This window comes from Neltuma alba, unplaced genomic scaffold, assembly GCF_004799145.2.
Source record: "Neltuma alba isolate B1F8T4 unplaced genomic scaffold, ASM479914v2 tig00013420_pilon, whole genome shotgun sequence".
Lineage (NCBI taxonomy): Eukaryota > Viridiplantae > Streptophyta > Magnoliopsida > Fabales > Fabaceae > Neltuma > Neltuma alba.
In genome coordinates, this window is record NW_021637673.1 from 20,014 (window position 1) to 33,980 (window position 13,967).

General features: G+C 36.8%; 2 protein-coding genes and 1 pseudogene across 2 annotated transcripts; 2 read left to right on the top strand and 1 right to left on the bottom strand.

Annotated features, from left to right (window-relative positions):
- Window positions 1-1,337: 1,337 nt before the first annotated feature.
- LOC114737262 (probable GTP diphosphokinase RSH3, chloroplastic) lies at window positions 1,338-3,456 on the bottom strand (annotated as a pseudogene).
- A 2,132-nt stretch (window positions 3,457-5,588) lies between these two features.
- LOC114737263 (uncharacterized) lies at window positions 5,589-8,285 on the top strand. Its single transcript, XM_028925172.1, has 6 exons — window positions 5,589-6,154; window positions 6,254-6,409; window positions 6,758-6,874; window positions 6,988-7,110; window positions 7,207-7,544; window positions 7,674-8,285. Exons 1-6 carry the CDS (start codon window positions 5,626-5,628, stop codon window positions 8,283-8,285), a joined length of 1,875 nt encoding a protein of 624 aa, XP_028781005.1. The 5' UTR covers window positions 5,589-5,625.
- A 2,877-nt stretch (window positions 8,286-11,162) lies between these two features.
- On the top strand, window positions 11,163-13,683 carry LOC114737264 (uncharacterized). The gene is made up of 6 exons (XM_028925173.1): window positions 11,163-11,682; window positions 11,802-11,966; window positions 12,053-12,202; window positions 12,317-12,460; window positions 12,558-12,904; window positions 13,039-13,683. The coding sequence occupies exons 1-6, from the start codon at window positions 11,163-11,165 to the stop codon at window positions 13,681-13,683; spliced, it is 1,971 nt and encodes a 656-aa protein (XP_028781006.1).
- Window positions 13,684-13,967: the final 284 nt, after the last annotated feature.

The following is a 13,967-nucleotide window of genomic DNA, read 5'->3' on the forward strand; positions in this document are numbered from 1 at the left end:
AAATTTGTAACTTTAATTTCTTTTTCAAACCATAATTAATATACTGAATATTCAAAGCTTGGGTAATTGGAGACCCTTTTGATCCCAATGTTCAGCAAGATTCGGAGGAGTAACTTTTATCAAAATCAGATAAAAAAAATTATAATGGCATATAGAACAGACAAGAGCATCTATTGAAAAACTAACACATGAAAATAACTTGCGCCACTTCAGAGTTGCAAAAGGTATAAGGATACGGTTCACTGTTTCAATGATAAATTTTCAAGGTTGTTAACGCAAATCTCATCATTATTCGTTCAATTTTGGAATAGCCTTCTAACACAGAATACAAGCATATCCATGAAAATATATGACATGAACTCGAAAACTGCAAAAGTTCATATCTGAATCATGACTTGTAGTTAAATGACCTGCAGTACAACAGAAAGATAGTATCTACAGAAAGAATTGAGTTTTGAGGCAGTTGAGGGTTAAACTACCAGCACAAATTATTTTGACTCAAATTTAACTTGTATACACATAAACGCATACTTCTGAATGTGAGAGCTTCAGGAGACAAATCTGTGAACAAATGAGGGCTACAACACTTGGTCTTTGCACGGTGTCGGCAAATTAGAACCAACAATCAGACTACAACATTCAGTATTCTCAATCCAGAAATGAAAGAATCAATAGGTAGAGCTTGACTAGATATATATATATATATATATATATATGACGGATAAAAAATGCAGAGGTAGCAGAGCGTCAACTTGAATCCACCTATTGCAGATGCAATCAAGCGAAGAACAAAATGGAAGAAGAAGGGAAGAAGGAAAGCATGTGCGACTAGCTAATGGGTACCTAAATGTGCCGCTGTGAGTGCTGCCGCTGACTACCTTCTGAGTTTTGTCGTTTGCTGTTTGCCGAGCACCAACTAGAGAAGGCAGGAAGGGAAGAAGGGAATTGCAGAGCCAAATAAGAAATGGGAGTAGTGACTTAGGTTAAATTTCTAACACATGTGAATTTACAATTTTAACCTCAAAAAAAAATAATAACAGGCTCAGGCCGCCTAACAGGCCTAACAGGCTCAGGCCTGATAAGGTAAACTGGCTCTTTTACAAGCTTGAGCCTGCTCTGATAGTTAAATAGGCCAGACCAAGCCAGGCCAGGTCACAGGCCGTCTGACCTATTTCTACCCCTAGTTATGACAGCCAAAAGGGCAAACCAATTGTAGGATCTACCAACACCGCATTTCAATTGTTTGCTATAACTGCACTTGTTTCCTTTTGCTTCTCCATCACTCCTTTGGCTGCCTTCCTTGCCATTTACTCCTCACGAAGTGATCAGTACAGGCATTATCGTCGAGCTTTGCCCTTGAAGCTTCTTGTTGGCTTTTTCTCCTTGTTTGTCTCCATTATCTCCATGTTGTTTGTCTTCAATACATCATCAATTGACTCCACCAGCTTTGATGACAGCTCCTTGTACTGGTCTGGGTTGAGGTACTTAAAACACAAATTTCCTAACTGTTCCTTCCAACTGGATATTCCCAAGCGATTAGCCAAAGGTGCAAAAATCTCCAAGGTCTCTTTTGCAAACCTTTGTTGCTTTTCTAATGGCAATGCGTCTAGTGTCATCATATTATGCAACCGATCTGCCAATTTAATAAGGACAGCTCTTGCATCAGCCATGGCAAGGAACACAGCATGCAGCCGGTCTGCCTCAGCTGATTTGCTAGCAGTATCATTATCCCGTGCAAGCTTGCTTAAGTGGCTCAAATTAGAAACCTGATGAAATGCCATAAAGATTAGTGAGGATCTTCAAAGGGTAAAACCATCACAAATCCAAAAGTTCTAACTAAGACATTTTGGGGTATAAATTCCAAATTTCAAGCCGCAAAATCACAATTCAAATAAAGTCAGCACATTAGATAACAAAAGCATTATAAAAATCCCTATGTGCTAGAAAGAAAGAAAAAGAAATTCATCCCTAAACATATAGAAGGTTCTATTGCTACTACAACCATATAGAATCAGTAAGTAAGCGCTTGAATCCTGCCGTGTACTCCAATTAAGCTGAATCCTAGCTACTTTGGACACCTTATGTCGTTTAAATAAAGGAATCTATACCAACTGAACCAACCTAGGGGGGAAAAGCCTAGCTCAATCTTCATTAAGGCCCATCTATATTAAATTTGACCAAATTCTACCTATCAACCTACACAATCCATAAATGCATAGAAGTATTAATACTGCAATAAACTTGACATCGAGTACAAAGGAGAGGTTAATCTAAGTGCTAATTTAGAACATACGGATTAAAAATGCATAATTGCAGTACATCTAATGTTATGGATAAGAATCAGTAGACATTTTCCTCACCCTTAAACTAAATCGGCAACTCCAGTACTAAACGTCCTCAATAAATAATCGTATGTCACAAAGGAATCATCAAGGGTGTCGTGCAGAAGCCCTGCAGCAACAACTCTGGATCGGCACCAATCAAAGCAAGAAGAACTGCTGTTTCCACACAATGGTGCAAATATGGATCACCACGCATCTACAGAAAAGGATTCAAACAGTTAAACTCACATCATTAAGACCATGAAACATAGTATCTTTGAAGTATCAAAATTCCCATTTACCTCCCCTCTATGGGCTTGCTCGGCTTCATAAAAAGCCTTAATTACGACGTCTTCACAAAAGATTTTGTGCCTCAATTGGGCATCCCGTAGCAACTCTTTAGCGTATGGCTCAGATCTATCCCCCACAAAAACATCTTCAAAATTGAAGGTCAATTCATCCTCTAACGTAGATGAAGCCAAATCTAAGCCACCACGAGAAAGCTCAACACTTGGCGAATCATGATCTAAGCAGGTTCCTACTGCATTTCTCACAAACCCATCGAACATTTTAGATGTCCCACCTCGAATTGAGGTCTGGTAACTCATATTCCCGATGATATCGCTACTTCTACAAGAAATTGGCCCTTGGAAGACCGAAACTGGACTCGGGTCTCTTTTCCAAGAAGAACCAGCAAACTTACTCGGAGAATATGAAAAGGAGCTGCTCAATTTCCACTCGGTCGTGCCTCAAAGTGCCCAGTTCTTCTCCTCCGCCAGATAAGCTCGATAACGGGGCATGCTTAACCGTCGGTGAAGAGAAGAACCAGGAAAGGCCACCCATTAATGACTTCTGAGACGTGGATGCCGTATTCGAAGACGACGAAGAAGATCGAGACCCCAATTCTATGTCAGACGCATGCCCATTGATCTGGCAGGAGTGCGGTGTCGAACAAACACTGCTTGGAGCGCTGCCGTATAAAGCTATAGTCGAAACCGCCATGCTCGATAACTTGCAGCGTCTGCTTCTTCTACAGTTGGATTAGAGATTCCCAGCTCAAGGAATAAGAAATTTTTTTCAGATATACTCGAATAACCCCAACCAATTCTGCAGAATAACCTAATTATTTACAAGCTCTTTCAGAAACCAGGAAGCAATTTCTAGACAGCCCAATGATTTTCAGATACCCCAATCAGTTTTCCCTTTTTCACCGACCTAGTTACTATTCACCGATACCGAGTTTCAGAAAAGTGACACAACCAGAAGAAAAGTATCCAACTTGTCTGTCTGCACAGAGAGGAAACTGAGGGAATTCAAAGATTCAAAATCAAAATCCGATTGGAATTTATAGTAAAGGAGGAGGAACTGAACTAGTGTATTTACATAATAATGTCTACAAAGATGGGAGTTTGTAACAAACAATGAAGAAAGAGCCCGAAACAGAGAAGAATTTACAAGATATTAACCCTAAAGCTTTCAAGGAAAGAGAGTATGAAACGATGGGCAATGGAGAAAGGGAGAAAAGCAGCGTCTTGTTTGTTTTTTTCAGCGGCTCCGCGGAGCTGGCTTTCTCTAGGGGCCATGGAAAGCAAATGTGCAATTACTGAGTTGCCCCTCCACCGCAAGCAGATTTCCTTTTTTGGTCCGAATGCCATGGATGGTATCTGGTTTTCTGCTCCATAAATCTAGATAAAACTCAAGAGTTAAAACACTCTGATAAAAGAAAAGGAGTTAGAAAATAGTGATATGAGGTTGGCCAAAAACAAAACTAAAAAAAGATATGAGACATGAGAATAAAATATAGGGGAATAAAGCGATGCTTATTTTTCGTAAAAAGAAAAAAAATTAGGTGAGATCTCAAATCAAGATTAATTAATACTATCTCCGACCCTAATTATAAGACCTTATTTGTAGATTATAAACTAGATCTTATAATTAAGACCGAATGTAGTATTTTGATAATAGCATATGCTCTGCCTGCCTGATAAATGTCAAGGTAGCCTTTTCTTTTTTTGAGAAGATCCAAAAAAACTGTTAAATTTTAAAATTTCAAATCAATATTAGTTACTATATTTGTAAAGAAAATGACTGCTTTCAAAAAGCAAATAACAACACATTTTGTTAGTAATTCCTGATTTGTCATTTTGAAATTTAACAATATTTTTTTTGGATTTTTTTTCTTTAGTGAGATTTTGCGGATTTGATGTAATAAGACAAACAAATTGCAACTGTTTTATCTTTAGTTAATTTTTTACTTGGACTTAATTATAAATATAATTTCCTTATCAAAATAAGAAAGTTTCTTACCGTAATCAAATTTGGGTTCCTATTCTGAGATATTGAAATATTATAAGGTGTAGTTAACTAATTTAAAAAAAGTTTAAAAAAATTAGTTAAGTTGATGTTTGTCACAAATACATGTTAATGTCCCTAAATTATCCTCTTCAATTATTTACATTGGACACTTGGAACTATTCCTCAGTGAGAACCCTTACAATAAACAAGGATATTTTGGAAAAAAAATAGAAGACAAAGTAGTATAATTTTTAGTTATTTAAATTTTCTTTTTACTAATTTAATATTATCTCCTATCGTAATTATAAGATATCGTTTATAATCTATAAATAAGATTTTATAATTAGAATAACAAGTAGTATACGTTATTGTTGTTTGTTGCTTGTCGTTTTCTTGTGTAAAATTAAAATTCCCACTTGAACTATGTATGTTATACCCCTCCGATTCTTAATATAAGATCTATTTAATTAATTTGATTAGATTAAAAAAATTAGGTAAGTTAGTTAATGATAAAAAATGTGACATTTTTCCTAAAACACCATAATCATCTTTCTTAATACCTCATATCTTTCTTTTACTTGATTATGATGGTTGAGGGAGTATCTATAGGGATAATTTAGAGCAAATTGATAAATATGAGAAATGGGTCTTATATTTAGGACCAAAACCAACTCAACAATTGGGTCCTATGTTAAGAATCAGATGAGTATTATATTTAATTAATTATAAAGGAATTAAGACCAACCATATTATTGTTATGTAATTGTCACCTACGGGGCAAAAGGATAGTGACAACGAAGCAAAGTATAAATGCAAACCTTGTTTCCCCTTCCAAAAGGAAAAGTCATTTGAAAGCTCAAATCAAAGAAGAAATGAATCACGTCTATATATAGTAATATGAAAGGAAACCTCGAAGCACGAGCACCCACATGCTCACACACACACACACACATATATATATATATATATATATGTGTGTGGCTAGACATAAGAGAAGAGAAATCCAGAAATGGAGGAAAGGAGGCAAGAGCTGTGCAAAGCAGTGTTGGCACAAAAATGGGATGAAGTTGCAGAGTTATACAGAAGTCATCCACAGATTCAGGATATGAAGATCACCAAATCGGAAGACACTGCACTGCACGTGGCGATCAGTCTGGGAGCACCAGAAGACAGGGTTGTAAACCTCGTTCATGAGATTGAACACACCCACGTTAACAGCCTCCAAGTTGCCATCAAAAACTTGGAAGCTACGAATGACCAACAAGATACTCCTCTGCATTATGCTGCCACACGAGGCTGTCCCTCTATATGTAAGCGAATATTGCAGGTCCATGAAACCTTGGCTAGTAAACCTAACAAGCTAGGTGAGACGCCTCTGTTCTTGGCCGCTCTCAATGGCCGTAAACGTACCTTTCTCTATCTTCATTCAGTTTGCAGGAAGATGCAGAACACCAGCACAGAATTATTACGGCGTCCATCGTGGAAAAGAGCTAATGGAGACACTATACTTCACTGCACAATTCAAAGACATTACTTTGGTATGTGAGTTTTAAGTCTAATAATCCCATTATTTCAGCTTAATTACAGAGAACAAAACTAGGCATATACATTAATGATTCATGCATGATCTGGGACAGATCTTGCACTTGAGATCATTCATCTGTATCAAGACCAGAATATTGCCAGTGTTAGGAATAATGCTGGAGTTACGCCTCTTCATGTCCTTGCCTCCATTCCTTCTGCTTTCGAAAGCGGTACTCCCATGTCCTTGTGGGACAAACTTCGTTACCGTTGTGAGTATCATTTGCTCTCAATCACAATATATGTATATTATGTTATGTACCTTCGGTCCTAAATATAAAAGCCAGTTAAAAATTCAATTTGATCCTAAATATAAGATCCTAATTTATATTATTATTATTTTTTTGCTAAAATAATCCTAATGATAATTGCACATGTAAAATTTTTTTCATTATTCTAATGCATACTAAAGATATTTTAAAGACGTAAATAATTAATTTAACTAAGTTTCTCAACATTCGTAAATTAATTCTCTAGCTCGTGATTTTGTGTTGTTCATTTTTATTTCCACTTGTGTTTTTAATGAAAAGAACTGAAGTGAAGGCTTTCTTTATGTAAAGACATTCGTGTAGAAAAGCTGAGAATTGAGGCTAACGTGGAGGGCCACGTTCTGGAGGTTGGAAATTCTGTCTGGTTGAAAGCTGATGATGATCCAACAATAGGCCACCATAGTCAAGGTCGATGCTTTATTTTTTGAAGGAATCAAATGAATGGTTAATACAATCACTTGGCTGACTAATACTGTATTAACGACTCTAATTTCTTTTGGGTTCACATCTGGAAATTAAAGGTTTAATAAGGAGAATGAAAGAGAAACATGTATGGAGTGGGCAGATCATGGAGGAACTCCTGCAACGAACTTGTGAGTATGATTACAGCCAAGATGAGAGTCTTGGGGAACAGAACCAGCAAGGTAAAATATAATTTTATAAACCAATGATAAAAGGCAATTATTGAACTTATCCTATTGATTAAGAATATACATGAACCATTTGTATTTGATTGGCAGGAGCGGCCTTAGAGAAGGACAGAAAATGGACAGCGTTGTTAGTGGCAACAAAGAATGGAGTGACAGAAGAGGTGAAGAGAATCCTTGAAGTTTATGCAGTGGCTATTTATGACAAAACTGAGCCAAATAAAAGAAACATAATCCTTTTGGCTGTCCGAAAAAGACAAACCCATGTTTTTAAGTCATTGATGAATCACCCTCTTTGGCATTCACTCGTAGAGGCTGTGGACATCAACGGAAATAATGTACTGCACATGGCATCCTTTCTTCTCCATCACATGCCTCGTCAAATTCATGGACCTGTCATGCAAATGCAATACGAAGCCCTCTGGTTTAAGGTACAAAAAACTATATGTACTTCTCTTATCCTAAATGTAAGAGCTAGTTTAGGGGATTATTTTGGTTTACATGTCTTGTTCTTATTGTGGTGATCACTAGTTCATGTTATAAATTTTGTCTTGTTAAAGTATGTGAAAGAAAACACGCCAGCTCACCTGCGTTCTCAGGAGAACAAAGATAGAGACACTCCAGATAAGATCTTCGCAGAAGAGCACAAGGACCTCCTCAAGGAAAGCAACGAATGGATTAAGGACACTTCTGGCTCTTACGCTATAGTTGCAGCACTTATTGTCAGTGTCACCTACGCCGCATCGAACACTGTCCCAGGAGGCACTGATGACAATGGAAGACCTCACTTACGAGGCCATCTCACATTCGACATCTTCGTTTTCTCCGTTCTGGTTTCCTTCTGTTCCTCCATGACTTCCTTGGCCGCTTTCGTAGCTGTCTTCAGTTCTCGAAAGCAACCCGTTGATTATCTTCGAAGTTTGCCTCTGAAGCTTTGTTTTGGGTTAACTACGTTCTATCTATCTGTTGTCTCAATGTTGGTCTCTTTCTGCGCTGCGCATTTCTTTGAGCTTGATCACCGAATCAAGCATAAGATTAGCCCTTATGCTTTGGTGTTGATTCCACTGTGTCTGTACACTTATGAACAGATTCCACTGTACTGGAATCTTCTCAGCACCACTCTTTCCAAAGAGCCTCGGCCAAGATACGTGGGAGACAATGTTACCATGTAGCTACATCCAGCCATGCATGATGTTTCTTCTTCTTTCTGGCTCTGCAATATTTGCTCTTGCGCTCTGTTTGATGATCTATCTTCTCTATTGTGAGTTCCTGTACGTGAAATCTTGAAAGTTTTTTAAGTTTTAATTTGTTGCAAAATTTACTTTTTGGAAATGAAGCATTAATTTATAACATTAATCACTAAAATTGAGACATATATAGCTCCCATATATATGTACAATGGAGGGACCTCCCCGATCAGAATTAAAGTAAATCAAGAACACATATGGAATTTTATTGCTTTATAGAAGCAAGCACGTACGAGGCAAAAACAGAAAAGTAAGAAATATACATAAGCGTACATATATGTGCGTGCGGGTGTGTGTATATATATATCCATACATTTGAACTTGCTTAATTCGGCCTGAATTTGTGATGTGGATACTCCTATGTTACGTATGTAAGAGTTTGCTTTTATTCGTCAAGATGGCACAAGAAGAGACACGTTGAAGAATCTTCCATCATTTCTCTTACACCAAGAAAAGAATAATTCAAAAAATGAAACAAAAAAGTGGTAATAATACTAAAGCCATATATTATAATAATAATAATAATAATAAATGAAACAAAAAAGTGTTAATAATACTAAAGTCATATATATATATATATCAAAATCATTAAAGCCATATAAAAATAATAGCTGAAGTCACATTTTTAACGCTGTGAAACAAAAATAGTGTGGTAATAAGTTGTAACCACCACTAGTAAAAAATTATATTATTTTAAGAATGCCCTGCATATTAGAATTAGGAGAATCCTTATGTCAAGTTCATTAGGTCAAGTTTGTCCATTTATCCAATCATATTCTGCTACATGTATTATTTGGCCTCATCACCATTTAACCCCCCAATCCGTTTAATCCCCATTACTCAGGAAAAATATTTTTCAAAGAAAAAACTGTCAAAAAAAACCTGGGCATCGTTTATGCGATCTAACAAACCAAGGAAGCGATGGTCGGTGAAGAGCACTGGCAGCAAAGGGCACACAAAGGGATTTTGTGGGCAAGAAAGATTGCTACACGAAGGGTATTGCTTCTGCAAAATTCTTTTGTTTCGATTTTTGATTAGGAACAAATTTTACTGTTTAGATTTTTGGGGAGATGAACATAGCTTCCATGCCAATGCCTTTCTACTCCTTGAAAGTGCTTGAAAATATCCAGCATGCCACTATCTTGTAAGGAAGCTATATTGATTTCAACATACTGGATATCAGAAAGAACTTTGACGTGATTCAACGTCTTTCTCAGTAAAATAATCAAAGAAACCCCAAGAAATCAAAACAAAAGAATGGCAATATCTTCACGCAGCATGCTTTCTCACCCTTTGCCGTAAGTGCTCTTCTTCGCCACCCGTCGCGTCCTTTGTTTGATGGATCAACAATGCTCTAGGGCTTTTTGACGTTTTCTTGTTTTAAAATAATTTTTTCAGACTAACGGGGATTAAACAGATTGTGGGGGTTTAAATGGTGATGAAGCCAAATAATACATTATACATGTGACAGAATATGATTGGATAAATACCTCACCTAATGAACTTGACATAAGTATTTTCCTTAGAATTAATGGTATAAAATTTTTATGAAAATGTTCATTAGTTTAGATAATCATTTGATGGATATTTTTGGTTATACTATGATTCATAGGTCACGTCTCTTTATTGTCTATATATAGAGCTCAGCGTTACTCATTTTATGAACATTCAAACTCATCAATGCTTTTATTTTTGAGGAAAAGTATAAAAGATTAAATCAAATTATCATTTTGTAAAAACTTTTGTTATAATAGTGCAAACCATATTTAAAGTCTTTTTTCAGAAAATTTGCATTCAACCTCAGTTCTTAGAAACTTGGAATATATGGAGGCAAATCATACGTTTATCCACACTTCAACGAAATTGTAAAACTTTTTTAATTTTCTTCATCTCTTCGTTTTTATATTGCAAAAAAAAATATTCATATAAATTTCATGATTATTAAATTTCAGAAAAATCTCGCTCGAATTAATATTTCCATTCGAAGTCTCATTGTGGGGTCCAGTTTTAGGAAAATATAGGTTTAAAATAAATGTAACGTGATTTTACCTTAAAGTATGCAAAAGTTTTACACGATAAAAGGAAAAAAAAAACGTGTTCAATTTTCCTTTTCCTTCCAAAAGAAAGAAATTAACTTTTCCTTTTTTAATGGAGGAATAATATGATAAATCATACCAGGGATTAGATTACAAAAAAAAGGGTTCCCCACAAAAAAAATTACAACAACAGAGAAACCATGAATATCAAAAAAGTTAACACATCTTGGTCCTATATTTAAGATCAAGTATAGCTTCAAAACTTTGCTGTACAATTATATATATATCTATATATATATATCACCATTATTTTGCGATTAACGTAAACTTTGAAAGGTTTAATTTATGTATTACATTATGTTAATTGCTATTCTCACTCAATTCTTCAGGTCTGTTACCCATTGTGTTTCTGTTCAACGAAATGTCACAACAAGCAACAGTTAACTCTGCTTTCTTCTTGTCCCTCTGGGAACATACGATAAAATTGGAACGAAACTCTGCTTTCTTCTTTCTCCAAAGTAACATTCTATATATGGCTTGTACTATAAGAAAGCTAAGTTACCCGATAAGGACGTAACGACAATAATGTATGGCTTGTTTTATAAGAAAGCAACTGATTAACTTTGCTCCTTTAATTAGTATAAACAGAGACAGACAGCTGGAGATTTGTATTGCAAACTAGCAATCGTACTTATTTCTCTCTGCTTCTAGCTACCTACTGAACAATCACTTCAAGTTCCCCATCAGTAGCTGTATAAGGAGACAAATGGCTTCTTCTCATATGGAAGCAAAGCATAATCTTTACAGAGAAGTGTTGGGACGAAATTGGGATAAAGTGGTGGAGATAATGAGGCAGCATCCAGATGTTCATGCCACTAAGATCACCAAATCAGAAGACAATGTACTGCACTTGGCTATCACTCTTCATGCACCAGAGGCCATTGTTATGGAGCTCATTGATGATGTTCGGAAGAACAACCCAGAAGTTGCCATGGAGATTGTCACAGCTCGGAATAAGCAACAGGACTCTCCTTTGCACTGTGCTGCCTCCCGAGGCTCAACCTCTATATGTGAACGAATACTACTCTTTGATGAAAAGCTTGTTCTTAAAAGAAACAAGGAAGGAGAGACGCCTCTCTTCCTAGCTGCTCTTAACGGTCACAAAGAAACTTTCCAGTATCTTCATTCTGCTTGTAGTGAGACCCCCACAGCCAAGTTTTCAGAACTCTGGAGAAGGGAAAATGGTGACACTATTCTTCACTGTGCCATTCAAAGAGAATACTTTGGTATGTTAAGTTCATGATATATATAGTGCGTTAAGTTCATGATACACAGAGTAAGTCTGAAACGTTTTTGAATTAAGTTCTGATATATAGTGTGTTTGCAAACTTGCCCTGGCGGGTAGGACTGGCATATCATATAATTTGCCTCTATGGTGATGATGATGAAAAGATCATCGTTAGCTATGAGAACAAGGAAGGAGTTACGCCTCTTCAAGTCCTCGCTTCTGTTCCATCAGCTTTCAGAAGTGGTACACGCCTAACATGGTTCCAAGGAGTCTTGTACAGGCGTAAGTATTTTGTCTTAAAGTATTATTGTAAATCCTAGTGTGATTGATAATTTAATTAGTTATGTGATTGCTATGACTTGTGTCAGTGTATTGTTTGTCAACTGAAGACTTAGATGTAGAGCAGCTGAAAATTGATGATCAAACTCAGAATGAAGATTTGGAGGTAGGAAAATCTGACTCTTTAAGGAAGATCCATGATGCCGCACCAGAACTGTGCCTGAAGATGACGAAGCTAGGTTCATATCTATGCCCTCCTCAATAATATTCTTTGATGCTTTAACCTTTTTTTTTCCCTTGTCTGTGTTGTTGATGACTTCCTTTTTCTCTGGCTTTCATGTGTTTGACTAAAGGGTCAATAAAGAAGATAAAAGAGAAACATCTATGGGGTAGGTTAATCATGGACAAACTTTTCGAGCTAAATTCTGAGTACAAGTACAACGAAAATCAGATTGCATTCTGTCCAAGCAATGTTACAGATCCTACTGATGGGCAAGGTAAACCAACCTATCTGTGAAAGAGGATATTAGAACCGGTCGTTCAGATTCAGACTAGAATTTTCTGATGAGTTTGTTAATGAAACATCATTGGCAGGAAAGTCGTCGTCATCCTCGAAAAGAAACAATAAATCGACAGCATTGTTGGTGGCAACAAAGTACGGTCTGCTGGAGCTGGTGACCAAAATCCTTGACAGACTTCCAGTGGCGATATATGACAGAACAGAACCAACGAGGAGAAACGTAGTACTTACTGCAGTACAAAAAAGGCAAACGCATGTGTTGAGGGAATTAATGAAACATCCACTTTGGGATAGCCTCGTAGAAGATGTGGATGCCGATGGAAATAACGTGTTGCACATGGCAGCATTTCTACCGAAACACATGCCTTGGGAAGTATATGGCTCTGCACTCCAAATGCAATATGAAGCCAAGTGGTTCCAGGTAGAAAACACTTTAGTTACGTGTCTGTAGCCGTTTGGAACTTCTTAAAATAATCACTTTTGTAAAAACATTAGACCATAGGAAATAAGATAGATCTAACATTGACATTATAATATATTTGAATTGGATTGCAGTATATGAAAGAACGCGTGCCATCATATCTATACGCCATGGAAAACAACAACGGTGACACTCCGGAGGAAATCTTCGTGGCAGAGCATAAGAAATTATTGAAGGAAAGTAACGAGTGGATGAAGGACACTTCAAGTTCTTACTCCATTGTTGCAGCACTTACTGCTGGAGTCACCTATGCAACGTCGTACACTGTCCCAGGAGGCACAAATGATACTACAGGAAGACCGCCGTTAGAAGGCCAAAGGGCACTAAATGTTTTTCTGATCGCCATTTTCGTTTCGTTTTGCTTCTCTACCACTTCCTTGGCAGCCTTCTTGGCGGTTTACAGTTCGCGGAAGCAGCCAGATGATTTTCGTAGGAACTTGCCGCTGAAACTATGTTTTGCGTTAACGTCATTTTATGTCGCTATCGTCTCAATGATAGCGTCTTTTGTTGCGGCCCAATCACTTGAAGTTGACCCCAAAATGAAAGCTAAGCTTATCCCAATGTACAGTTTGATTTTCCTACCATTGTTGTTTTACACATTAGCTCAGATTCCACTCTACTGGGATCTGGTCAGAGCCTCTTTCAAGAAGGTGCCGCAGCCAAGATACATGGGAGAGAGCTTAACGATCACGATTCCCAAAAAAAGAAGCAGAATGTAGATATTGTTTCTTTTATTGACTGTACAATTTTCTTTTTCCCTATTGCCATTTGATTGAATCAGATTCGAATATTGTTGTGTCTTAGCTCTTCTTAAAGTGTTTTTTTTTTTTTTTTTCAATTCATTCAGATTCAAATTCAATTGGTCATATCTTACTTTATGTAGTTACGTGCCTTTCAGTTAGATGAATACCCAAATTCCTGTAACTAAGTATCGGATTGTGTTCGTAGACACTATCACATGTCCTATGCATTAATATGTGAGGGACAAATATTCAAATAATGT